Below are 27,736 nucleotides of genomic sequence, written 5' to 3'. Positions count from 1 at the left end.
TGGATTTTTCTAGTCAAACCCATCAGCCTTCAGACAAGACACAAAACATAACGATAAACTCACCTTGTTGAAAGGCCTCACACGTACAGCAACTTTAACACAGTCTTTATTAGACATTTCTTTACAAAACTCTCAATTTTAATTTGATGGAGTACTACCTGCAGCCAAAATGATTCTACTACAAGTAAAAGTGAACACAATTGCAATTTAAAAATGCACTCGATCCTGAAAGTAGGGTAACATGAGCTTCAAAATGTATCTCGTTACACCACACACTGTTCAGACATAAATAATTAAGACATTATCGCTAGTCTTACCTATACAAAATCATTCTTTATTTTAAATCCAAGATGCATTCAGAGGAAAAGCAGACATTTTCATTATGCATTCAGTTCTTATTTTACTAATCTGCAGCGCTGACATCACACACACAAAAAATTGTTTTTCCTACCCATATTTTAGCTGTTAGTGGCCTTCCCCAGCCTTAAATTCTGCCTTAAACCTGTGCTATGCATACAAGGTTGTATTTACAGTTTGTGGCATAAGGACAGAAAGGAAAAGTGTACAATTATAAATGTGCTGCAGACCTGAGACATCCAGGACAAATACATCACCAAAAACAAGAATTCTGAATTGGGAAGTCTGCAATGTTCTGTGTGGTCCAAACTACGAGTAAGAGTGCCAACACAGACTACCCTGGTTTGGGAAAAACAAAAAACTCCCTCTGCAATACATTGGATTAAAAAAAACTACTGGTGCAAATAGTGTAATCTTCATTTTAAAAGTGGAGAAAATTTAAAAGTGACCGAAACCAATGACGGGCATTGTGTCTGTATCACCAATGCAAACACTGATTGCTGAATTTAACAGAACAAAAAATTCTTGCAAAGTTTCTCTTGCCTGTTACAGGTGTGTAAGAGCAAATTTGGTGAAAAATCTAAATACCATAAAGAAAGCTTAAAAAATGTACCAAGTTTTATTTATAACATACCTAAAAGATATTTACATTTACATCAGTATACATATATAAATGAAGTCTTACAAAATAAAAAGCTCCCTCCCCAACACTCCATTAGGAGCTATTTTCCTACCAGCCCAATGCAGATCTTATTGATGCAATTTTACATTAATTTATATAAAATAATTTCTTTCAAATTAGATTCATTTATGGATACATTTCCAAATTGTTGCAGTTCTTCACACTTAAATAGAAAACAGCAGACAGAAAATTCATTAAGATTAAAAAAACATCAAAGCATCTTCCTGCGAGTCACAGGCTTTGGGAAAATGGCATCTCTCAGTCTCTTTCTGTTTCGTCTGAGACCAGTCCTCTGTACAGGAGTGTCACCCTCTTCAGATTTCTTCTGCCGCCCTTGTGGTAATTCATCAGGGGTGGGCATGGGGGAGATTAAGTTTACTTCCACAGGTGGGGGAGACCAAGCGACTTTTTTCTTTGCCCTGCAGAGACACCAAGATGTTTTATATAACCAGAAAACAGATGGAAGGGGGGCCTGGGAAGATTATTCAAGCCGATTTCCCAGAAACCTGCACATATAGATTTCGGATTGCAGCTGTGTATGACACTGGAACACTCAACACAGAAGACACAGATACCCAAAACCAGTTTAGCAGTTGTAGGTATCATGCAGATTCTGATGTAAGTGGTCATGTAGGCAGCTGACAATGACCGCACAGATGCAGATTAGGTACTGATTTATCCAAGGAAAACTGCTTAGGTCCTTTAATTTTAATGTGATTGGCTTCTGTACTAATAAAACCCCAGAAACGTGCATTTAAGACACAGCAAACACTCATGTACTATATTGTGGTACTGCCAGACTTGCTGTCTAGTCAATGATAACTGTATGAACTCATTCTGCTGTGAAAATACATATTCTACTCGCATTTCTGAGTAGTAAAGAACCCTATATATCTTTGTAGATGCTCAACATTTGCAGTCAGAATTCGTAAGCAAAAATGATCTTCGCATAAAATTAATAAACTAAAATACATGGTTCTTACTTAGTCTCTCGCTTTTTCCTTGGTTTTGAAACATCAGAATCCTTCTTTTCCAAAGCTTTTGGAAGGTCCTCCACCATCTCAAGCTGAAAGGAAAGAGACCTCTCTTATTCTGAATATTTTTTGCACTGAACAGTTTGTAATCTAACCAAAGCATATTATTTTTTAATGACAGTGATTATACACGTCAGGCCATGTCATTTTTTTTTAAACTGCTCGTTTCAAATTTATAGAAATTAATGGTTAATGCCAACAAGTCATTTTTATGGGTCTCTTAGCACATTCAGATTAAAATGTCATTATTGTATCAACCATAGCAGTCATTTCATGTTCAAATCAAGAGAAATACTTGAAAAAATAAGATGTAAAGAAATATAGATTCATATAGCTGTTACTGCAAACTAGAAGCAAAAACTTACCACATTTTCTACTGTCTGCGATACTGCGGCCCCCATTTTCTGCCTTGTCCGTGTAACGGGTGGTGAAAATACAAACTGAGGTTCCACATCTGTTGGGGCTTCAAGTGGTTCTGACTTATCTAAGAAAACAAAAGCAAACACAAAATCAGCTGAATTTGCCGATACTTACGCGTATACAAAATTAATTTCTGATGAAAGTGGGACACTAAATAATTTTAAAGATCAACTTAATCAATTCACTCTTGCATAACTTACCTTTCATTTTTTTTGATCTAGCTCGAGGAGCTGAGAAGACAAAGGTCTCAGGATTAGGAACTTGGCCTGAACGATTCTGTCTGCTTAATTTCTGGAGTGCTGGCTCTGATGACCTGTCAGCACATCCTTCAGGTGCTTCTATATCATGTGTTTCAGGCTGTAGCTCATCATTTGCTTCGGCTGCTGCAATATTACCCATAAAACCAGCCTCTGATGAGGAAGGAACGTGATCGACAGCTACTTTTGTAACGGCTCTACTTCCTCTTTTGTGGCTAACTAAAGCTTTGTTACTTTTATCATTGATAGGCACTTCACCTTCAAAGATTAGATTCTCTGACATTTTGGTTTCTTGCTCAATTCTTTCCTTCAGAGAATCAGCCGACTGCAATCTCAGCTCATGTGGGGGAAGGTCTTCTGAAAGCAAAGTTTTTTCTGATATATCCATCAGTCTCGTGAATCGATTCCTCTCTGATCGGCGAACAGTGTCGGGTAGTTCATTAGAAACAGGCTTGGGTTTTTCTAATGTGCTGCTTTTTGGTTTTCTCCCCCTTTTCTTTGGAATTGAAGGCACCTGCTCAGCCAGCTCAGTGTCTTTCTCTTCCTCCCTGGCCATCTGTGGAATCTGTAGTGTAAGTCCCAGGGATTTCCTGGTAACCCTACTTGGACTGCTAGGTATTGTTTTTGATTGATCAGTGGACTTTTCATCAGTAACTACAGGGGTATTTTCAGGTACATCAGAAACATTATTCCGTGTTCGCCTACTACTCCTAGTGGGAGTCATTGGCATTGGGACTTCTTGATCAATAATTTCTTCCTTTGCCTCAATGTCTTCAGAAGCCTCAACAACAGAGTACCTTGTTCGTCGGTCTGCTCTCGTCTGGACTGTTTTTTGTGGAGTTTGAGGCTTGGAATTATTGGGAACCCCATCAGATTGAGTATCTTTGATTATTCTTCTACTTCTTCTTGGGGTAAGTGGGATTTCAGAATCATGCAGATGTTTTGTACTTCTGGTGGACCTTCTAGGTGTTACAGGCATTTGTAAATCTGGTATATCCGTTTGATCCAAAAGCTTCTCTTCTTCAGAATGAGTGTTCTTTTCAGAGTCTTCTGAAAGAACACCCTTTCTACTCCTTGTAGACTTCTGGGGGGTTGAAGGACCAGGGTGGCCTTTCACAACCTCCTTCATTGCAGCAGGCTGAATGCTTGAGCTCTGCTCATCATCCACCAACAAACTTTTCCCCCTGGTACGTCTTGATTTTCCATCTTCTGTACTAGGAGTTTTCACCTCTCCAAGCACAGGTGTGACTAGCTGAACTGGCTTTCCTACTAAAGACGAGCTTCTAAGCTTCCTGCTGGTCACCAGAACCTCTTGCGGCATAGAAGTTTCAATGACCTCTGCAGAAAATTCTTTAGTTCTAGTGTCTTTAATGGCTTCCAGCAAGTTTTCTGCAATAGCCATTTTAATTGGCTCAGGAACATACGAAAGTGTCTGTGGAGCAGCTGTGTGAACCTCGGTAACATCCTTGTTGATATCTTCTAAAGACTCTGCCTCCTGGTTATCAACCTGCTCTTCTGAGGATGCTAGTTTGCTCTCAGCAACTTGAACCTTCTTCTCCGACACTTCGGGCAGCTCCAGAATCAGAACATGCTCATCAGATTCAGCCAAGCCATCATCCTCATCCTCAAGCATTAGAGTAAAATTACTGGGAGTTGCAGGAGCCTCCTCATGGTCCACAGCAGTATTGTAAGCACCAGCTTCCTCCAGCTGCAAAGCTTCTCGATCAAGCTGTTGCTCTTCATTGAACTCCAATGGGATGAGAACAGAGGCAGAAGGCAGCAGCTCTGTGTAAGTCACTGCTTCCGGTTCCTCATCTAGGGCTTTAGCTTCCATGTCCTCATCCACCAACTCCTAGGAAATATCATGCACGGATTAGCTTTCTTACCCATTTATGATACAGTTACTATTAACTATTTAATGATATTAAATAATAATATCATATTATTGATAAGAGTTACACTGTGAGTAAAATATATTCCAAATATTTCAATTTATTCAACTAAAAAAAAACAAGTCAGAAAAATTCAAGCAAAATGTACAAAACAATTTGCTCATAAAAATAACTGCAGTGCAATTTTAGACGAGCTCTAAAAAGTCTCAGCAGGAGCAGCAAAAATTTTCACCTGAAAAAGCCTGAATTGGATTAGTGTTTACAGGCAATGAAGAATACTCTTACCTTGACTTGTATTTCCTGAGTGATGACAGGAAGGTCAGCAACAGAGGACTCCTGCATGTAGCAGGTCTCTGGTGGCTCCTCTTGCACACTATCATCAAGATCCTCAATTATTTCAACTTTGCTTTCCTGACCAGCTTCTAGCACGACCTCGAGTTTCGTTTCAGAGGCTGCCGTGGAGCACTCTTCACTGTGATGTACACTGACCACAGCTGAAAAGAAACGGCACTCTTAGAGAAGAACTCTAAAAACACATGCTTAAATAAAAACAGGTATAAAATGTTCAAAAGTAGTAACTGTGGTACACATAAGTGTACATGCTTTAAGAAGTCAATAAAGCACTTTGAAGTCAATGAAGCTCTAGTAACTAAAAAAGTGTGAAAATGGAAATCCTCCAAAAGTTAAACAATACATTCATACTCACGGTCAGCTGTTGCTGGTTCAGAAACCACAAAAGTTTCAGAGAAGACTGGGAAGAGCTCCTGCTTCCTTTCATGACCAAAAGAAGCACTGCACAGAAGTAACAAAACATTAAAAGTTATAAGGGAGAAGGGTACATTCAGTACATATGCAAAGTCATTTTTGTATATGGTTTACTTACAACTGAAATAAGTTGTTAGTTTTACACCAAATTAAGTTCATCAGCTTGGCTGTGGGTTAACCGACTTCATTACCTTTCACTAAATGACAAACGGCATCCTGTCTGAGATGCTTCCCTAATGCTAGAGCGTGTTAAAGTTGTGGGAATATTCTCAGATGAGGTTTGGTCGACATCATCAAAAACTAAAAGGAGAAAGAAAAATACAATTTAAACAATACTAAAAAAAAACCACTAGAAAAAAAAATTCAAAGCCTTGTTTGAATGCCAGCAGTGCGTAATAAATCCCATCCAGGCCTGAACTTTGCTTTTTTAATTCAAAACTGAATCAGAAATCAGAAATGTGATTGTTTAGGTTCATAAGTCTAAAGTGCACAGCAGTTCTGACATAGTAATAGTTTTAATCTAAATCATTGAAATACAGCTTTTACCTGGAGGCTGAACTTGTTCCTTACACACAGGACTATCCTGCGGTCTCTCTTCAGGATTCGAATCTTCATCCATCTCATTTGCGGTGGATTCTTTATCCTCAGGATCTGCAGGCTTTAGGTTCACAACAACCACGTTGTCCTCCAGGTCCTCTGGGGTGGGGGCATCATGAAACTCCAGTGTGGTGTCTCCAGATCTGATCGATGCGTGACTCATTTCATGAGGCTCACTCATTTTCTCCAGCCCTTTCACTCCAGAGGTCTCTGGGCTCACCCCTTCTTCCTCAACCTCTACATCAGCAGGAGGCTCCGGGGTCTGCTGCTCGCTTGGCTTAAACACACATTCCTCTACTGAGGCAGAGGAGGCGCTGTCCGACTGAGTATTTAGAACAGATGCAGCTGGCAGCAAATTGATCTCGCGGTCTTCGGCAACCTGAATTGAAAATAAACGTATATTAACAGATGACCAGAAGACATGAATCTTCTTTAGCATATCAATTAAAAGTATGTCCAAAAAGAGCACACAGAAGAGAAGCACTGTGAGAAAAAGCAGACTACTGCGTTATTTATGCTGGACCTTAAGTGCTCTATAATATATTGCGTCACAACCTCTGATCTTTCCTCATTGCTCCATCTGGCAGACGTGGCAGTGGTCTCCTCTATGAACGTGATGCGGCTCTCCTTGGCACGCAGTGGGGGGGTAAGGGACCGGCCGGGAGAAGCGGAGGGAGAGCCCACAGGAGTCGGGCGCTGGCTCGTTCTCAGGATTGACTGTGGAGTGAAGCCAGGGAAGCCGGAGCTAGCAGAGGCCAGGGCTCTTCCTCTCTAAACACAGAGACATTGAAACATGTGAATTTCTTACAATCCTTCGATATTTGATTGTCCAGATCCATTTATCAGCCTGAACTGGTTTCAACTTCTACGCACACAAAAGTTGCTTTATGAGCTGGTTTCTATTTTAACGTTGCCGTTTTAATTCTACCTATCCGCTGCTGGGTGTGTCAGTGTGTGCTGGCCTCAGAGGAACAAGAAAAGGTTAACTCCATTCACAATAGAAAGAAGAAGCAACATTTTGTCTGTTGAATAAGGCATATCTGTTCTTGCTTCTTTCCACTTTTCACAGTGGAAATAACCTTTACTTGTAGTGTAAACAAGCTTAACTGCTAAAGAAGTTCTGGAATTCATTTAACTGCCAGAAGAATTTAGAAACTATTTCTGAGATTTTTCATCTTCACAGGCAACTCGCAGGACACAGAGGATCACAGAAGCTGTAAGCAACTTACAGCAGTTTGAGATCTCGCAGCAGTGCTTTACAAGGAGCGTTAATAACACGTCAATTAGAAGCCGTGTTTTTACACTGGGGAAGGGATCTCAAGAGTGCAGATTCCTGTACAGAAACATTAAAAGAGCTCCAGAAATTCAACAGCAGAGCAGTGTGGACTTCCCAGCGACAAATACCCCTTGCTTACCTTTACAACCTGTGGAGTCTGCAGCAAACATAACTCGGATGCAATGGGAACATTTTCGAAGTAGCTGGGTTTACCCGCCGATGGTTTTAGAGGGCTGGATGTAGACCATGAGTGGTGAGGCTTGGGGGGAGTTTGCTGGAACCTTAAAGGTTCAGGTGACACCTCAGAGGTTGGTTGAACCACTAAGTCTAAAATCCTAGAATTAGAAGCACATAATATTAAGATTAAATGTGTTGGACTGGCACCCACCCAGGGTAGCATTTATATCGGTGTTTTCGCCTGATATGCAGATGGGGGTCGCACGAGATTTCTATGAACTGTTAGGGATCCCACCGGAGTTCTAGGCAGGGAAATCTGAAGTACAGTACATTAAAAAAAGTTCAAATTGGTTTTGAAACCATAATAATTTAATTTCAAGATTTTCAATTTGGAGCTCCCCTCATGCTCATGAAGATATAAAGTGTGCGCCCTATACTCTGAAAGCAAACATGACAATTTGCACGACCGCTCGTGACCCTGATGCAACCTGTCAAACCAACATCACTCACTGTTCCGCGCCATACGGTACCTAGCGTTATGCGTTTTAGTCAATAAGCCAGCAAAATTAAGAAATGTCTTCGTCTGGTCGCCTCCACCTCGACACTGACATCTGCCAGTGAAACCAATGTGTAAATGAGCAAGAAAATATGACAAGTCGTTTTTTAACAGTACGGATTTACGAGTATCCGGGAAAACAACGAGGAAAACCCTAAATCCCTGCTGGGCTGTAATGTACTCTCCACAGAGAGTATGAAACAAAAACTCAAAACACACTTTGAAACCACTCACAAGGAATACGTGGGCAAGCCAAAATCTTTTTTTGAAAGAAAATGCGATGAGTTGAATAGGCAGCATATGCAGTTTAGAAAAGCTGTGACAGTTCACGAGAGGGCTTCGAGAGCGTCTTTTGTAGTTCATAGCTTTAGCAATGTGGTATCTTGCTAAAGCTATGAAGTCACATACCATTGCTGAGACTCTGATACTGCCAGCAGCTATTGACATGTTATTTGTTTGTTATGGTATAATATAGAACTGTTATATATAATAGCCTTTTGTTGACAAAGTATTCTGGCTCGGTCTGAGAGCCCCACATTATTTTCCCATTTGGCCCCCTTGTTAGTTTAACTGAAGAGCCCTGCTCTAATTAATGGGGTTGTGAGAATTTTGGGACCTACAAACAGGGTCACTGGCCAAAAAAGGTTGACAACCCCTGATTTATATCAAACTGAGCTGCACAAGTCACACTTTACACTTTTTTTTAACAAATACAATACCTTGGGATTTGGGTTTAGATGGTACAATGCTTTATTTGTAGTTTCAATACATGAGCGCTTCTAGCAAACTTACTACAAAATGATTTATCTTCAATTGAGAAGAAAACTGTTTTTTGATTACCCGATTAAGACCAAAACAGTAGAAATGTTTGTCTGTTTTGCCTTGCACTTCAAATTAATGCCCAGATGTTACAGTCCTGGAGTCTTTCCCTTGGTGGTCCTTGCCAACATCACGTTAGACACTGCTGAAGTTCTGCAAGTTAAGCTGTCTTTGTCACTGAAGCTCTGGTCAAATGCTCCTCAACAATCAACCCTCTTTCAAGGTCACTGAGATCTCCTCTTGCAACCGCATTTATAGACAACCAAGCCTATGCAGCATACTTGAATGTCATTCACTTCATTAACCCATGAGCTGTGTGGAAGCCGCTGCTTTCATAACAGTCATTTAATCCTAATTTTTAAAACCACGGTACTTACATAAAGTATTAAAACTAAGGTAACACACCGTTTCCAGTAAGATGTATGTTATTTGTGTTAGTTACGCTGCGTTCGGCATTATATGCACCAAATATTGCCTCAAGACTTGATCAGAGTGAAGTATTTGCGAAATACGAAGTAATGGTAAGCAACACTTTGTATAACAGCAACTTATTTGCACAACAATGGATAAAGCACCAACATAGAGCAAAGTATAAGAAAGTCTTTAGAGATCACATTAAAAAAATGAAAATACCTGGAAATCCTATTGGATGACTTAGTAATGGGCGTTCCTATGAATGCCTCGGGTAGCTCCAGTGACAGCCGACGTGGAGTGAAAGGTGGCAGGTCTGGAACCTTAGGGCTGTGTCAAGAGAAAAAAAGGCATTGAGAATTTTCTCCAGAAGTCAAATTCTACAAGTGTTTTAATGCATTGTGAAAAGAACTAAAGCATCCCAAAACAGTCACAATTACCTTTTCAGTGGAGAGGGGTTTGACTTCGTCTGTTCTTGAACCCACACCTCACTAATTTTTGAGAGGACATTGTTGATGAATGCTGCTCTTGTCAGCACATTCCCTTTAGTTGCTGGTTTGGCCACAGTTGATAAAGGCTCGGGCCTGGCAACTACAAATTGCATAAAATACATATCAGTTTTTATCAGGGCTCTCATTACTGTTCTGCATTGCTTTTTATGCTTCACATCAAACCAACTGCATTGTCTGAAAAAAACATTCATTCATAAACACTTCACGTTTTCACAAAAATCACAAGCCCAGTGTGTTTTATGTGCACTAAAATTTCATAAACAGTTGCTAAACAAAGAAAAAATGCATCGACAGCTGCTGGCTCACTGAACTTAAGAAGCATTATCTAGATCTGAGATGCTAAACCTGTAACCTGAGTGAGTTTCTAGGCTGGTTAAGCAACTTGAAAGCCTCTCTTCAATACAGTGGAGCAACAAAGAAAAAAAAACAAACCTTCCCGTAGCAACGTGGATGGGTGATGGTAAGGTTTTGCTCGTTCTGTGGCAAGTTTTCGCTGGATTCTGGGAAGAACTTTTCCATATTGGTCGAGAATTGAGTTTCTGGCATTGGCCCGTTCTTTCAGTTTGGGATCTCTGTCATTCTGAGATTTAAAAAAAAAACGCTAAACAATGTTGAACTAATGAATTTGGAATCATACTTGTAATAACCTTGTAGCATGTACATGTTCTCATTGCATTCTGGCTGTATCTACATATTTTAGAACATTAAAACACTCAAGAATGCCATTACAATTCAAACCATCATTGACAAAAAACGTTATTTCAGAGCTTTGATACCTACTACTAAGTTCATTTTTAAGGTCTGATTAAGCTGCAAGGCTGGCACATAGTTGGCTTGCTGTAGATAATGAACCATGAGATACTCTTGGTTTTGAAGGCCACTGGTGCTCTGAAAGAATTTCTCCAGACATTCCTGTTAAAGGGAGACAGAAAAACAACTAAACTCAGACAAACATTTCCTAACACTGCGGCTAAGTGCAAATTATTTTCCCGTTAAGGAAATCTGTATCTGGTCATTTAAAGCATTTTAGATAAAACAGGCTTAAAGTGATTCAACAAAACAAAGCTGAAATCAAGATGAACTACATCATGGTTCCCAATGTTACTTACTTTAACCTGTATTAAAACAATTATTCATATTTAACTTCTATAAATTCTAATATTAGATTCAGTTAGTTCATAATGAAAAGCACCATAAAATATTATCTAACAGAAGGCATTTTGATACCAGACTTAACACAACGAATTGTACATTTCAAGCAATAAAAATCCATTAAGCTTCAGGACATCTTTTTAACTACAGGATCAATTTTTGGCTAAAATGGAGCAATTAAACTGAAAGTGTGTCTACACAGGAGTAACATTTACAATTTTTTTTTATTGGAAAGAACAACTTTCCCATGACAATGGGTGATCAAAGCTTAACAAGAGTAGCGTTTCGTGCATGGTAAGAAAGTTCAAGGGCCCTACCTGCTCAGCAAGGCTCAGAGGCAGCTTCAGCAGCTCCTCCATCTGCCCCAACTCCTGGCACATTTCATACATGTACTTCAGCAGCTCATCCAGATTCTGCTTGTTTGAGTGTTGCCTCAACAAACCCCAGGCTTCTACCATACATCTGCAGCACATTTAAATAATACTGAATTGTAAAATCCTCCTGCGTTACTTTTTAAAACAAAAATCCACTTTAATTCGGTGGTACCTGTTATGCAGCAACACTGTGAGGTACAGCATTATTTCAGCAGTGGAAGATATCGCTGGCTTCATCATCTGTAAGTATCTAAGAGCCTGCCGGCGCTCTCCTTGACACATGAGGGCCTGGATTATCCGTGCATGCTGCCAAGACAGGATCGCTCTGCAGGTGGCTGGATGAAGGAGGAGATCCAAGGAGGTCTCGTGATCATTGTGATCCAGCAGCCAAAACCCCTGGACAAGCTTAACCAAGCCAACTGGGATTGCAAATGCAGTTGGGAAAGATTCAACAGAAGATTCAGTTTTATTAGGAAAAGAATACATGACATCCAGTAACAAATAAATAACCTGAAGGGAAGCAGTTAAGGCTTTAAACACTTCATAGAAACAGTTTTTAATTTTTTTTGCAAACACTTATGCATATATACACTCAGTTTATTACAGGATGTGGGATTCTTAATGATTACTTATTACTAAATGTAAAGGGAGTATTGACACCAGAATAAAGGGAAAACGGAAGACAAGACTATGCTAAATTTTAAAGCAAATCATTCTGAGAAACGCAGTTACTAAATGTAAAACCAAAAAAACGAGAGGATACAATGGCATGCTTTGCTGCTTCTTCCACACCATCCAGAAGATAAATGTCAAGCAAAGCCTGTGAAAACAAAAATGTTACATTTACTCACATAATTCTCTGGAAAGTAGCTTTTCAAATTGCAACTCTCCTAGCAGCACATAGGACAAATCTCCCAAAAACACAGAATATTTCACTCAATATAAACTTCTTTTTTATATTTACATGTAAAGTCGGTGGCGGATATTGTCCTGTTCCACCTTCATCTCGCTTCCACAGGTTTGCGATCCGATCTCCAAATTGGGATACCATCCCATCAATCATGAGACAGTCCGAGCACCATTTTCCTCTGAAAAGCAGAGAAAAAGTACATCTTGGAAAGAATGCAGCCGAAGGAAGTAGACAGCAAGCTGAAGGACCTTAACTGGATGGCAGTGCACCAGAGGCTGGCAACCAGAGAAGCTCTTTACAGACACTCGCTCACCAGGAACCCGCATTGCCCCCGGGACATGTGTTTCATCGAGAGGACTCAGGAGCATGTGTTCTGGACAACATTATGCAACTCCTGGGAGCAGGAGTGGTGTTCAGTTACCAGTATATCCTGCTGGGGCTGGCACCAACCGGATTGGGCGAGGGGACGCAGATCCTACTGGGGCTCACAAAACAAGGACTGTGGAACGTGAGCAACACTCTCATCCGGCAAATCACACAGAGTTGCGGACCTCAGAAGAAGGATGAAGCTTCCCCATGGCAAGTGAGTGCTGGAAGGGACTTTGGGCCCTCTACAGGGACTAATGAGCAAAAGGAAGTGGTAGGGCCTGGAGGGACTCTATAAATGTGCAAATCCGGCCCCATCATCCATTTGCATGGATTGATAATGGACAATCACCCCCGTTCGGAACATTTTATTGCATGTAAAGTTCATACCTGGATAGACTGTTCACTAATTTGTGAGAATGTTTTTTGTGAGATGTTGCTTTTGGAAATAGAGTATATTTTGATAGAAAAAAAATTTTTGGAATCAATTTAAAAAAAAGGAAAACATTTTTCTAGTATTTAGCTTTACATCCTGGTATGATTCCATAATGATAATCTGTCAAGTAAATGTCATTCTAGTTCAGTCAGTGGTTCTGTCAGGGTTGCTCAAAGCTAAAATTAAAAACAGGAATGCATATGTATCTATAGTAAATATTATTTAACATGGAACTTTGTCTTTACATAGCCTGAAACATGTAGTTTGTACTTCCTAGGTAAACATCTGAGTGAAATATTCGTTTTTGACATTAAAAATGTACTTATCACCATAAGTTACCCATTTTCATCCTTAAAACACTACACTTCTCTTACTGTAGCAATACTGGAAAAAGAAAACTTTAGTTTCTAAGTGCAACATTACTTTCTCTCTGCGTATTATCCTTTTTAACCTGTACTTACAGCTCCCTTTACATTTTACTGGTGCCTCTTCTTGTTTAAATGCTTTATAAAGTGCTATTTTCAAAAAGACTTGATTTATTTAACCACTTGGGACAATATTTTGCCATATGATCACAGTTCCCCCACACAGCAGCTGATCTCGACTCCAACTGGAGTTCTGTACGATTAAATTAGTTCAACATGATCCAATCGGCTTCATTAAAGGCCTAGTAGACTCTTATAATGTTTGCCACTTTCTCTACATTCACATTATACCACAGATCCCGAAGATGGCCTTCCATTAGATGCCAAGAAGGCTTTAGACTGAGTACAGTGGGATTAACTGTGGCTGTGTACTAAGTATAGAATAGGAATTAGGTTTTAAAAGTTAGGTTCACCGCAATAATTTTATCTCCCAAACTTTTAGCAACAGTGCATTTTCCAATTTGCATTTCCTAGATGCATTTGGCATTGCTGCTCACTTTTCACTTTTGTCTACCATGTCTTCGTGAGCTCTAATCACATCTATTCTTCAATCCACTATTTCTAACCTTACTGCCATTAATCCTACTCAACACTGAACTCCTGCCTATACAGATATACTTATTATGTAAACATGCCACCTCAATTCCTGCCACTTCAACAATTTCAAAACTCTATTAGGGTAGAGAATCTATTTTTTTCCTTCAATTTGTCTACCATACCATACTAATGTAAAAAAAGTATGTCCATACCATATGTAATTCTAAACGACTGGAACGCAATGAAGTATAACATACAAGATTAAGTATTTTCATAGTTCTAAAAAAGTTTAATTCACGAGTATTAAAAGATATTTTAACTTACTTTGAGAGGCGTTCTAGCTTCTCTCTTCGACTTGTGTAATAGTTCTTTATAACAGGGTAACTGTAAAAAGGTCTTGAAAGCTGAAGAACATCATCTATAAAACACAAAAGGTATTAATGTCCTCTTCCTGTACCGCAAGTACATTGATAATCAACATATATGGCAACAATGGCATAGTTGTGCTGTAATAACTTAAACTTAAAGAATTTAACAATGATTATAAACATTACTTATGATTGATTTTACATGTTTAAGGTAGGGGAATAGGATGTTTTAAGTATATGTGCTTTTGGGTATACGCACTACGATAGGAACCTAACTACCACATAGAAGGAGAGTCTACCATACATTTGATGGTAACAGTAAAAAAGCCAAATTCTGGTTAATATCATGAGGACATGGACTTAAAACAGCAACTAACTGAAAGAACAAAATTCAGCTTAGTACTTTAGTACTATATTTTGAAAATATACTAATGGTAGTGTTATTAGGATGAAGAAAACTCACCCGATCCTTCAGGTAAAAGGCCAGAGCGACAGAACCACAGAACCACTTGAGCATACTGAGAGATTAAGTTGGTCACAACACACTTGTTTGTTAAGCCCACTAGTCCTGTAGATGACAAAAAAAAAGTATGTACTGAAGAACGACTCAATGCTGTGCTCCAAAAAACTAAAGACACTATGATCAGAATATGTATACATACTATGAAAATGGCCACATCTGTTAATAAAGCATAATTCTGATTCAGCTGAATCTTCTATAAATAAAGATTTGGAGATATCTGAAAGTGAACAAAAGACTAGAAAGGTGAAAAAATATTAATAAAAAGATTTTTTGATGTATTATAATGCCTAGCAACACAACCCAACCAATGCAATTCAGAACAAGTACACTAGATACAACAAGTACCTTACCCTTTTCAGTGATGTCTTGTGCTTCATTGAGGAAGCAGCTGAAGATGGTGCTCAAATTGCTAATCAAGAGCTGGCAGTGCTGCAGGGCCTGAAGTGTCTGTGGATCAATGAAGTTACAGGAACTGTCAAACAGTGGGCCACCTGGCAACAGAAACATGGTTAAGAGATTAAACAAGACAATTTCTGCAAGATAAACCTGTCACAAAGACGTTCATGACAGCATTAGTGATGATTTTTTGTTAAAGACACAAACTTTAAAACATGCTTCAAATGGAATGAGAAAAACCTTAAACCTAATATTTTAAAAACATTAAGTGTTTACGATGTTTCTCGATCAGTACACCTTAATGGGGGTGCTGTGGAATTTTTGAGAAACTACATAAGAAAAACTAATTGTTAATTAAATAATTTTATGTATAAGTCATTTTGTGGAGTAACCAAAAGATGTTGGATGTTTTGTATAAATATAAGAGACAGGCCACATGCTAAGATGGTCCAAATTGGACTCATGTGTGGTGTGAGTTTTGATTTCAAGTCTGCTGGATATAAACAAAAATGCAGAACTGGTAGTGGCTGAAGAGATCCATTTCACTGTCATCCTGTATCCTAACAGTTACTATTAGGGTAATAGTTTATAGTAAAATGAGATCAGGCCAGCGACATATGTGTGTGTATGGGGAGGGATAGTGCATGCCACAAAAATTTTAGATTTCTATAGTTTTCCGTGCCACGGAAAAGCTTGAGAAACAGTGGTTTAGAGGCCAACAATGGTAAAGAATATACCTAGTTTGCCATAAAAAGCAATCTAAAAATGCAAAAAGAGTAGTGGTGGTCATTGGGCACTAATCTCAGGAACATGGAACCTGAGACATGCAGCACAGACTCTCAGGCAGTTTCCCTTGATCTGTGGTGACCGATATCATCCACAGACTCGACAGGCTCCTAGGAAAGGCAAGTAACAGTTGTGCTGTCATTTGTCCCAGCCTGGATGGTGACTTAAGTAGGAACCACAATATTTCCATCTGGCACAAATACAAACCAGAACATAACAAGGAAAACCAGATTGGTGGAATCCTGCCAGCACTATGCAAAGATGAACAGCAGCAAATGTTAAACGGACAGCAAAACTTTTTGCCAAAGACATAATGCGCCGATGAAGGCTTAGGCTTTCTATGCCACTAAAATAAATCCACGGCAAAGGCCATCTGGTACAGGTTTCACGGTTTACATCTACTTGGGACAGGCACTAGTTGACATGGCACAAGGGGCACAGAGAAATTCAAAAACATATGAAGCAGAATGGAACGGAAGGTGAGAGAACCCCAAGAAAATTTAAATTGAAGAATCACAATGAGCAAACAGAGGAGCAAAGGGAAAAACAAAAAAGGAACAGGCAAGTATGCCAACATGCAGATCCAACGCTGCACATCACCTAGTCAGCACCACTGCTATGGACAAGCATCATGCTATGGGGCTCCAGTCCACAGTAGGGCCTGGAAAGCTTGTCAGGAACAAATGAAAATGGACCGAGCCAAGTACTGGCAAATACTACAGAAAAACTTGTTTTGAGTCTCCTGAAGCCTTAAAACTGGGATGAAAATACCTTTTTGGCTAGAAAATGATCCAAAGCTATACTGGAGTGGCTTAAGAATAAGAAATTGAATATTGACACCATAGAAAGTGTCTGGAAAAGTTCCGTTTAAAATAGCCCAACAACATTATTTGTGGCTTCATTATCAGTGGTGTATATAGTAAAATCAATGACTGCTGCAGTTTACAAAGGTTGCTTACTGACTTACAAATTCTGTCAAGTTCTTCCTTCATAAAGGTCACTTTATTCCAGGCCCACTCGAGAACGAAGCGCAGATTTGCCGCAGACCCTGGTTGCTCTTACAAAAGAAGGGTTGAACATAAAGAGCAAAATGTTAATAAAAAACACCTCTGAAACTTAACACAAGAAAGCTTGAATTTTCAATATGAATCCATAGTGGATTTAGATCACTTTACATGACAAATTGTAAATCCAATGGTTTCCTTACCCTCTGCAGTCCATTGCTTGATGCATCCAGTAATGAGGCCTAACGAACTCGTGTCAACAGCAGTTGATAATATAGCTTCTAACTGCTCCTCCTACAAAATAAGATATTTCAGTGAATGGAACAAGGGTTAACAATGACCATACAGTTACTGCCAGGAAAGGGATCCGCTTCTTCTAAAATTTTATTTGACAGTAGGCCCCTGAACTAAAAACAATGCAAAAGATGAATGTGTAGAATTTCAACCGATGTCAACATGGAAGACCATTTTATGTGGTTAGACCATTCCTGTGTATTTGAACAAGTGTGTCAAATCAAGGGCTACAAAGAAACAATTCCTGACCAACCCAGCTACACAAGGGATCTTCTGAGAAAGGGCAAACAGGGCAGATGTGGGAGTGGACTACACTACATGCTAAGTGGTGACCATTTCTAGCTACTAAAAAGATGACTCCATTAAATGAATAAATCATTTAGAATCCAAATAAGCCAAATGAATGTTGCACTGAAAACATTACAAAGACGTTATGAACCCAACAAATGGAAACCGAACAGCAATGAAACTAAATTGGTACAGATTATAGCTACACGGTTTCAGAATCATGAACCGTGATGGTAAACTAATTTTAGAACTTTTTTATACCTGTGAAGTTCCTTTTTCCGCTGGAAAAAAAAACCAACAATAATTTCTGGTCTAACAGGAAGACTGTAAACAGTTACCAAGTCTGTGTTGGTTGTGAACAGAGCAGGTTGCAAGTGGTATATCCAGATTGTGATCCTGAAATCCTAGAAACTAATCTATTCCAACATTCCAGTACTTTGGTAAAGAAAATCAATGGATGGTGGTGGTTATTCTGGGACTGTAGGATTCTGACCACATGCTGAGCAAAGCAAGTCAACTGTTTTGGTAGGTAGGTTGCAAAGGAACAAGTTAAAGGTTCATTCCTTGCTGAAAAGGGAAGAAAGGAAACAACGGCTGTGGAGCCTCCTTCGGGTGACATTGTGTTTCCTTTCTTCTCTTTTCAGCATGGAATAAACCTTTAACTTGTTCCTCATTTTTAAAAAGTTCAGTGTTAACTAATTCAATCTTCAATGAGATGCAGAAAATTGTTGTTGTTTCATGAGTTTGTTTAATTATTCATTGCTCAGAGTGAAATGTTAACATCTAACAAAAACTATAGATTTCTATTTTATAGTCTAATTGTTTCAATTATTAATGCAATTATTAAATATGTCTACCTAATTAAGAGAACTTCTTTTGAAAACATCCTATGAATAAAAAAAAAAACACCTGAACTGTGTGTGGATTTTTTTTATTTCCTACATGCAAATTCTGAAGCAAGCATTTAAAACACAAGCATTTTATAATCATGTTAAATATATAGACTAACCTGAGAAAGACTAGAAGGCTGCACTTCATGAAGTCGAGGAGAGAGGAGGCCAGACATCAGACATCGGTTATACCCATCAGGAATAACTTCATTCAAGGAAGGACCAGACTTTTTCAAGAAGCTTAATGTCTATTTAGAAATACACATATGATTAAATAGAAGCTTTAAACCCAGCTTTGCTTATTTATAAACTCAAGAATTTATATATATTGAAGAGACAAAATGTGTTAAAATGAGAGAGTACAGACCTCTTTCTGATATCCCAAACATGTTAAGTGGACAACACCAGAGTTCAGTAAGCAAGTCGCATCTGAAAAGCGAAACGACTATTAAAAACGAAAGCTGCATGTCAATTTACACAATTTCAGAAAACAGCAGGTTTATTGATTCCCCTTCAGTACCAAAAACAGTGCTGATCTAAATGTTATTTTTCAAACATGAAAAATATCACAGCAAAGTAATGATGTATCTGCACAGGTCATAGCCACAGCAGGTAAGGGGCATTTTAGGGAACTTTGGTGGTAGTAGTTACAAACTTAAAGGCATAACTAGGTAACACTCTCCATGGGTGTGGTGGCGAGAGGGGTGGGCTGCACTACTCCAGTCACTGAAATGTGACTCAAGCTTTAACATGTGCACCTCACCTACAAGTTTGCTTCCTTTGGAGCCAATACGCAATGTTTTGTGAAAACCCTTGAAATGCATCTACATGGATAGCATCATGCAAATGAGCGAATTATAAATAAGTACTGCCTAACTGAAAATGCTCTTCCCCAAAATGGAGTTGAATCTTCAACTTACCAAAATTATAAGTGGTGGGGTTAAAAAACTGTTCCGGAGGTGGGCATCTAGGAGGGAGTCCTCGACTCAAACTACGTTCATGTACCAAGACATCCAGGAGCGGGCTTGGAGAGGTCATCTCCACCACAGACTCCAGCGACCAAAGAGCAAAATACGAACAACAATGCAGAAACTCCCCAGTTCTACAACAGAATTAAAATAAGTTCAAATTACTAATAAAATCAGAAATTTTAACCACTGCCATGTTGGACATCCAAAATTTGGTGAAGTGAAATAATCTGAAAGCAACATATTTCGAAATACCACTGCACTTGAAGTGGGAGTCTTTCAGAATAAAGCAATGCATAACAAATGTTTTAACATTTTTACCTGAGAGAATCTGGCATCTGTGCATGGTACCATCGGTTAATGTCAAACACTCCTATATAGGTACATGGCCGGGCCTGGCCGTAAGATTTCACATGCCAACTGAAAATGGACACACTGGTGTCAGGAGAGGCAACTGCAATAAAGAAGAAAAAAGCAAGTGCTTACTATGAAGAAACAGTTACACTAAGCGATACATTCATTACATGTAAACATCTCATTAAAGATATTCTATCCTCAAACAAGACAAAAAGCGAATCCCAAATATAAAACTAACCTTCATTCATGCTGTCATCCCTATCAGGATGATTTCTGAACTTCTCAATTGTTTGACATCCTAACAGTCGGGTGTTGGTTGCCTGGCTCCTCAGTGCAAACGTGCCATCAACCAGGTCCTGACTGTATCGCTCCTCACAGTACTCCAAACCCTGGATGAAATCACAAGTCAAATACCAGACTCAGAAACACATTTCCTAATGAAATGCACATCAGTTTTAAAAGCACTTCCACATAGATTTAATCTGGAAGCTCTGGGTCGTGCTTTAGTGTTTACTGCAAAACCTGAGACATCTTAAGGAAATAGCAAGACAACAACGTCAGCTGTGAAAAAGTGAAAACTATTACCTCGTAAAGTATCTTTCCAGAAGCTGAACACTTCCTCTCCCTAAATGCCAACTGTAGGAGGTGCAAACTGACAACATCGCCTTCACTGGTAAAACAAGGTGACAGAGACAAAATTAAGAATTCAACTCAGAACGTAAAGTGAAAGTTAATTCCTATATTTGTCAGCAAAACCTGTTACGTGTTACGTTTCCACCTTTAAATTACATTTTACATGGACTGTAATTTACAAATTACATGGGCTCTCAAACAAGATTCACAACTGAAGAGGCATCTATCCGTTTCTCTTTGAAAATGCACCCTAGAAAAACTACCTATAAATTATGGAAATGTCATGAAAATACAAAACGTGTATGTGGTTTCTTATGTTACAAATGGATGTTATTATTTGTTAATAAAAGGAAGAGTTCTTTAGTGGTACTTTAAAAATAGCTTTACAAACTTTTTTAAATTAAGATATTGCTATTTAATGTAGGTGGGTTTGCTGTGAAAGACTGATATGTTTCAAAATAAGAACATACTTGGTCTTAACTTCAATAATGTAAATTTAACAGTCCTGAAAGGGACATGGGATTACCATTAAAAGGTAATGCTCTGACATGCATCTGTAAATCAGTCACACAACAAATTAGACCACACACATTGAAACCAGGGGAAAATGCAGGACCATTTGACCTCTTATTGGAAGGCTGCAGTATGACGGTCTCCATCACCATACTACAGCACTAGTTTGGAAACTGCAGTGCAGAGGGAAGACTACTTTCACCAACAGCACCTATAGCAGGATATGGCGTTCCTTTTGAGGTGCCCATCCCAGTAGCGATCAGGCCCAGCTTTGCTGAAGTGCTCCTTCCATATCTTAAGACATTACAGAAAATGCCATTTCAATTGACTTACCCATCCTGGGCAGACTGTACTGCCCACAGATAGCAACAGTTCCGAGGGTCATTCTCAGGCTCCTGGAAGGTAAAAGTGTAAACTGGCACTCTGCCGCCTTCTAACTGTGAGTGATACCTACATGAAAAAAGAATGGTAAAAAAAAATAGCAGTGAGGAAAAAATAAAAACACTTGTTGATATTTAGCAATCAGGTTTTCAATATCAGAAACGCCTCTAGGATCCTGGAGAGACCATCTAAGATGTGAACACTGAGAGCAGTATACTTGTTAATTAATGAAACAAAATACAGCAGCTTTCTTCTCAGAATCTTAAATCTGCAGTTACAAATACTTTTCAAATACTGAATTGATTATTTTAATGCAAAGGCAATACTGTGCTGCAAGAGTTTTATAGGCAAAATTCCAACCCATAGCCACAATGCAATTCAAAATAAAACTTCAGTTTAAGAAAAGACATTCTTTTCCAGTGTTTAAAAGTGGTGTTGGAAGCACTTACTCATTTTTTAATGTCTTCATGTTCCAAAGCTGAAGGTAACCGTCAGAGAACCCGACTGCCAGCTGGTTTGTCCTTGTTATGTACTGAAGCGCTGTGGCACTGGTTCCTGTCGGGCTGAGTAACTGGAGGCACAGGTGCCTGCCTTGGTTGGTTACCCGCTCTCGAATACGAGGGATCTCCGATGGGGACTTGTGAATCACTTCGAGATCTATGGAGAGAGACATGTAGACGTATACAGTACCTTGCAAAAGTATTCTCTTCCCGTTTACGTTAGCCCACGTTGGTGAATTATAAGTTACAGAAACATTTCTTAAAGTGAATATTCTTAAAATATCAACTCACATGTTTATGCGTGAAAAATGATAAAAAGGAAAAAAAATGCATGTTACGCTCTAGGAAGAATCAATAGTCATGCTTCCCCTTTCATTTCATCTAAAATTAGTTACTTTTAGATATCTACATATAAATGGATTTTGACAACTTTGACATCACTGCAAAAATTATGTGAATTTCTTGGTTTAAGAGATTGATTCTGGAAACTGTTCTGTAAATTGAGTTTTACCTAACTCTTGTTCTATGTATGTTACTATTTTTTACATTGATTTTTTTTGTACTATTCTATGCACTGCTTAGGTCATGAACATATTCTGTAATATAATGAACGTACTGCTGTCTGCATTAAAATAGAAATCCCCAAAGGATTAAACTACATCTGTAAGTAAAAAAAAGGGTTCAACAGGAGAGTAAATTATTTAAGGAAGCACTATCCTGTCATATGTATTTCTCATGCTGATTTTGTTATTAATAAATTCTGGTTCATTTAATGACACACTGGCATTGCACAAAGAAATTTGTCTACGTCAAGTGTGACATAACCCAGAGAGTGCCTGTCGTTTCCTTTTCCCCATGAAGTAACTACCTCCACATCCACCTAAAATCAATCCATTCAAGCAAACACAAACACATCATACCTGAAGCTTCTAGCTCACTTTGACTGCAGGATAAATCATCCAAACACAGATCGATTAGTAACACATGTCCCACATCTGTTACCACTGCAGCCACCCCAAAGAACCAGCGCAGACTCTGGTGTAAGTGCTGAGTACTGGTACTAGCACCACCATAACTTATCAGGGGTTCAATTGCTGTTATCTGCATTGAGAAAAAAAACATGTTAAGGTTTGTAGAAGTAGAAACTTATTAAAAACATCCTAAGGAGTTAAAACAAAAAAAAAACAGTTAAGATAAGAGCTACAAGAAAAGTTAATAAGTATTTTAGATATATAATTACAACTGGCAATCACGATCACCGTTCAAGCTAAAAAAATGTATTGTCAGTTTTCAGGTTTTTGCTCTAATAGTAAATCTCTGCAACCTTTATGGTGCAATCTTCAAATTAAAACTCGTAAAAATACTTAACTATGTTTTAGTGAAACTAATTGAAATACTACAAAAAGACTCAGAAAGGGTCAGAAAGCTTGAAGGATCACTACCATTTACGCTACAGAAAGCACCAAATAAAAACACTCACTCTTCCAGGTACAACCACTGCTTTCACCACCCGTGAGATTCCCAGATCATACAGGCACAGCATGCTCCCCGCCGCATCCTCCAGGCCCACCAGGAGCCCTGTCCTCTTCAGCCAGCAGAACTCCTTGGCAGTCAGGACATTGGGGGTGTTCTCGCCAATGCTGCTGAAACGGTAGGCAGACAGCCTCTCCCCTGTGGTGGAGCTGACCACCTCCAGCTGAGGACCACACGCCAACCAGGCCACCCCGTTCCTCCCTGGAATTCAACAGCAACCGGCACTTAGGAAGACCCAAAACACACGCAGGCGCCATTCTTTAAACTACAACTGTACGCAGACCTCCATCACTCGAGGTTTTTTGCTTGCGAGTCTTCGATTAAGATTAAGCTAGGAAGCCAAAAAGTTAAGAGTCTCATACCCGCAGCAAACCTCCCGTGTAAAACGGAATCCAGTTTGATCTCATCTTCCCCGAGTGCTTCTATCGTCACTTCTGGAAATCTTAGCAGACTGCTGGTTACCTGAGCCGCGAGGTCACGCATGCTTATTCTGTAGAAGACAAATGAAAGTCAGTAGTTTCTTTCTGCCCACTTTTTTCTACATCAAAGACAAGGAAGTGTTTAAAATACAAACATCACCTTAAAAACTTCCCTTATTAAGATGAAACTACACAACAAATCCCGTTTATGTAACAGGAACATCGAATAACCTGTGCATTGTTGCCATTTTTATCCCCCTTGACCAATCTGCTGTGTCAATTTAACAAACCCAGAAACAAATTACCATAAAAACTAAGTTGACGTAACAGTGGTTAGGGGTCCAGAACTGTAATTGGAAGGTTTGGGGTTGAAATCCCAGACAGGACATTGCCGTTATATTCTTAAGGATTGTACTTTACCCAAATTGCTCCGGTAAAATACCCAACTGTATAAATATTACAAATGTAAGCTACTTTGGATAAAAGTGTCAGCCAAATTCGTTATTTAAGGTTACAGTCCGGATGTTGTTTAGATGCTTCTCAAATTGTATAAGCGAGAGGATTATAGGGTATTGAAAAAAGAAAGCATATTAATTTGTGTAAGTTAAAAACTAGAACATACCAAAAAGCTTGAATCCAGTGTGCATGTGTCTGAACAGTATTTTGCAAACTGTGTCTGCAATAAAGATTAAAGATGACCTCTTGCAATTTTCATTAAAATTTGTTTGATCTATAACTATCAAGGGCAGCAGAGCAGTACAGTGGTTAGCCTCGCAAAACTGGGGTCCTGGGTTCAATTCCTGGGGTCCTATCTACATGTACTAGCAAGCTAATTGGCTTCAGGGAAAAATGGGACTGGCGTGATTGTGTGCATGTCTGCGTTTGTGTGCCCCGAAATGAACTGGCATCCCATCCAGGGTGTATCCTGCCTTGCGCCTTTAGTTTGTTGGGATAGGCTCCGGCTCTCCCGTGACCCTGTACTGGATCAAGTGGTTAGAAAATGAATGGATAGACAGAGTGCTGTATCAACTGTAAAATACAATTTCTCTAGTATAACATAATTCAGAAACATTTCAGTGTAGTTTTCCACTGGACATTCAGTGCCAGGACTTTTCTGTGGACTCCCCCCCCTCAAAAACAATTCACAATTTCCACATATTTAAAAAGCCAGCCGGAGTGGTGGTAGAGCTGCATTATTGTGTCGTAAGCACCCCACCAGCTAGTGTTGCACTGGACTAAACTCATCCAAGGTTGTGGGGGAGCCAGATCTTAGGGAGAAATGGGCACAAGGCAGGACACACCCTGGACAACAGGATGCCAGTCTGTGCAGACACAGACTGTCTTTGGACAGTGGGAGGAAACCCACGTGAACACAGGGAGAACATACAAACTCCATGCAGATAGCTCACCAGCTCTGGAACTGAATCCAGGGCCCCAGGGCTTCCAGACACGTGCTGGAGCTTTTATTACACCCACTGGAGTGTGTACTGACTGCAACAGTGATCACAACATGGCCCCCAGATAGGCTTTCCATAGAATGAAAATGTTTAGCCTGCAGTTCTATAAACTCATGGATTAGGTAGAAAACCGATGATCACAAGTTTTTCACTGGCTTAATTTAAAGATCCTTGGGGAAGAAGCATTTAGTACAGGACAAGTATTTTAGAACACTATGCCTTGTTTCTGGGCTACCTTAACATCTGCATTCTGCTTAATATTAAGGTTGCTATGATCATGGGAAAAAAAAAGCTAAATTTGTGCGGGGGAGTTTACACTGCTATCTGCAATAATCTAATCAATAAACTAAATTGCTTTTCTACAATCTTTCCAAACTTACTTTTCCCCCAAAGGGGAGACAAAAACAGATGTGCTCAAATCACTTAGTTATATATATATACGTAGTTCAGGTGGGTAGATATATATACACATCATATATAATACCCAGTTAGAATTATATAATACATTACCACATATAAAGGTTTTAGAACCTTCAAATCTAAAAGGTACAGTCTATTATTTACATTATTTAAAAGTGAGGATTGGAAGTGTGAAGCCAGCACTTTCTCTAACTCTAATTTGAACTTGGTTAACATAAAGCAACTAATTATATAAAGTTGTGCGTGCATTCTTATGGTGTTTTCCAACATCTATGCGTTTCTTATAAGTGATTTCATACCGCATAGTGCGCTGATGGGGTACAACAATGCTCATTTAAACCAGAGGAGATTCTCAAGAAACCATAAAAATAATCAGAACAGCTGAGCCTTTTGGAAGACCACGCTGTTTTGTAATAAATGAAGACTACATTTGTCTCACTAAAAGGGGAAATGCTGAAGCCATGCTCTTTCAAGGATCGGGAACAATCCAGGCAATGTGAAAAGGCTACTGTACCGCTGCAACAGAAAACGAAAGAGAATGGAGGTGGCCATGTCCACGCAAACCATCCTCGCAATACGGAAAATCGGACGAGCGATCATTTTTGAGAGCAAAACAGCAAGCTGGGAGCAAGACCGTGCAATAACAGGTCTGTGTAACAGGGCAACAGGTCGTTCACAACGCGGCCTTCAAACAAGTCTGATCGGGGATTACAATGTTTCATGTACCCCGTCGTTGTAAAACAGATAAGCAACATCACGACTGGACCAGGTCACTGAAGACCCGCGCCTCTAAGAGAACCACAGGCGTGGGTTACACCCCGCACCATGTTCGGGCCTACGGGGTGCGCGGTCCTTCCTACGGTTCGGGCAGGCGAGAGGCAGAGAAAGACAGGACTCGGGTTACTACAGTGCCGACCTTCCTCCGCCTCATGTCCGAGCAGCCACCCGACTGACCACGAGGAGCCCACACTTCAATTAAACCGCTGGAGGAAACTGCAGCGCATCGCACTTCCGTCCACGTCTGGGAGGGGGGCGGCGGGGGCACGGAGCGAAACTTCAGGGCAAACGCGTTTGAGCGGACCACGCTTGGATCCGTCAAGAACACACGGACGTGCGAGCAGAAGGAGGAGATTGCGGCTTTCCAATTCGAAACAGATCAAATAAAAATAAGAACTGCTCCCCCCCCCCCTTCACAGCAACAACACGCGAGTTTCCAATCTGGGTTTCGCAAAGCCACACCAACCTCCCATCCTAGTAGTATACCGACCACAACACAATCATAACAAAATAAAGCAAACGGTGTCCGTATCTGTGAGTTTAACGTTTATCTACTACGAGTTCTGATCCAGAGGTCTAACCACTGAAGACCACATTTCTACCTACCTGTCTCCGTTTCTAACAAGCCGGTGATAAATATTGTCTCCTCTTCGGAGTGTCCTGCTGTCATAATCCAATACCCTAACGAATAGCGCCTCTGTGTCCTTACAACGCCGACCAAATAAAGACTTAAACCCTTTAAAATCTGTGCTCCGCTACGTGCCTATATGCTCCGCTCAAAAATTTCCAGTCTATACGGAGTTGAACACAAGCGCCATTTCTGCAGCCTCCTGGACTAGTGCGCATTAATTTGCTTTTCAACATCCCGTCGCTTTCGGCTCAAATCTCGCGAGAACACCTACAAGCGGATACCAACCGCAGGGCAAGAACCAACATGGCGTCCGTGAGAATGAGCGGGAATTTTAAAAATCATCGCCGCTCCACTGCAAGGAGGGAGGGGCGAGTAATGCACACTTTGCGAGGATCAGATTGTTTTTAATACATAAATACTGATTGTCGAAGTTGTTCTTCCTGCAATTCTACGGTTATTTAAAATACGTTGCAAAAAACAACTTTTACTGTTAGATTTGTCATCATCCATAAAGCAATGAATTCGTCAGAACAGCGTTGATTCAGCCAAATAAATCTAACCTTTAAACCAATTGTGGCATACGGTCATGTTATTCGTAATCTTCTTGGCGGAAAGTTCTACATTACAGAAGTTGAATCAATAT

The 27,736-nt window shown here is 39.7% G+C and overlaps 1 protein-coding gene across 2 annotated transcripts; it reads right to left on the bottom strand.

Moving 5' to 3' along the window:
- Positions 1–313: 313 nt before the first annotated feature.
- ahctf1 (AT-hook containing transcription factor 1) lies at positions 314–27,295 on the bottom strand. 2 transcript variants are annotated; one of them, XM_088908811.1, is made up of 35 exons: positions 27,069–27,295; positions 23,752–23,879; positions 23,337–23,590; positions 22,777–22,957; positions 21,806–22,013; positions 21,309–21,425; positions 20,415–20,499; positions 20,068–20,218; positions 19,794–19,926; positions 19,425–19,606; positions 18,872–18,933; positions 18,624–18,752; positions 17,236–17,326; positions 16,996–17,085; positions 15,197–15,337; positions 14,787–14,891; positions 14,280–14,373; positions 12,246–12,369; positions 12,045–12,101; positions 11,454–11,791; positions 11,225–11,369; positions 10,536–10,667; positions 10,188–10,335; positions 9,684–9,834; positions 9,466–9,573; positions 7,420–7,615; positions 6,560–6,775; positions 5,954–6,383; positions 5,599–5,707; positions 5,349–5,434; positions 4,928–5,136; positions 2,694–4,602; positions 2,439–2,557; positions 2,023–2,105; positions 314–1,458 (listed from the first exon to the last, which is right to left on the bottom strand). In XM_088908811.1, exons 2-35 carry the CDS (start codon positions 23,870–23,872, stop codon positions 1,251–1,253), a joined length of 6,912 nt encoding a protein of 2,303 aa, XP_088764937.1. In that variant the 5' UTR covers positions 23,873–23,879; positions 27,069–27,295; the 3' UTR covers positions 314–1,250. The 2 variants fall into 2 exon arrangements, with proteins under 2 accessions (XP_088764937.1, XP_088764938.1); XM_088908812.1 differs by lacking the exon at positions 27,069–27,295 and adding an exon at positions 25,218–25,247.
- Between the last annotated feature and the right edge of the window lie 441 nt (positions 27,296–27,736).

Source organism: Atractosteus spatula, chromosome 2 (genome assembly GCF_055471065.1).
Source record: "Atractosteus spatula isolate fAtrSpa1 chromosome 2, fAtrSpa1.hap1, whole genome shotgun sequence".
Taxonomy (NCBI): Eukaryota; Metazoa; Chordata; class Actinopteri; order Semionotiformes; family Lepisosteidae; genus Atractosteus; species Atractosteus spatula.
The sequence above is the reverse complement of the archived record's forward strand: the minus strand, read 5'-3'. Positions and strand labels throughout refer to the sequence as shown.

Excerpts from the sequence above, each read along its gene's own strand:
- ahctf1 (XM_088908811.1), bottom strand. The coding sequence starts at position 23,872 with ATGCGTGACCTCGCGGCTCAGGTAACCAGCAGTCTGCTAAGATTTCCA. Across the intron at positions 14,892-15,196 it reads ACAAGACATCACTGAAAAGG|GACTAGTGGGCTTAACAAAC; the intron begins GTAAGGTACTTG and ends TGTCATCTACAG. Across the intron at positions 10,668-11,224 it reads CTCTGAGCCTTGCTGAGCAG|GAATGTCTGGAGAAATTCTT; the intron begins GTAGGGCCCTTG and ends TCCCTTTAACAG.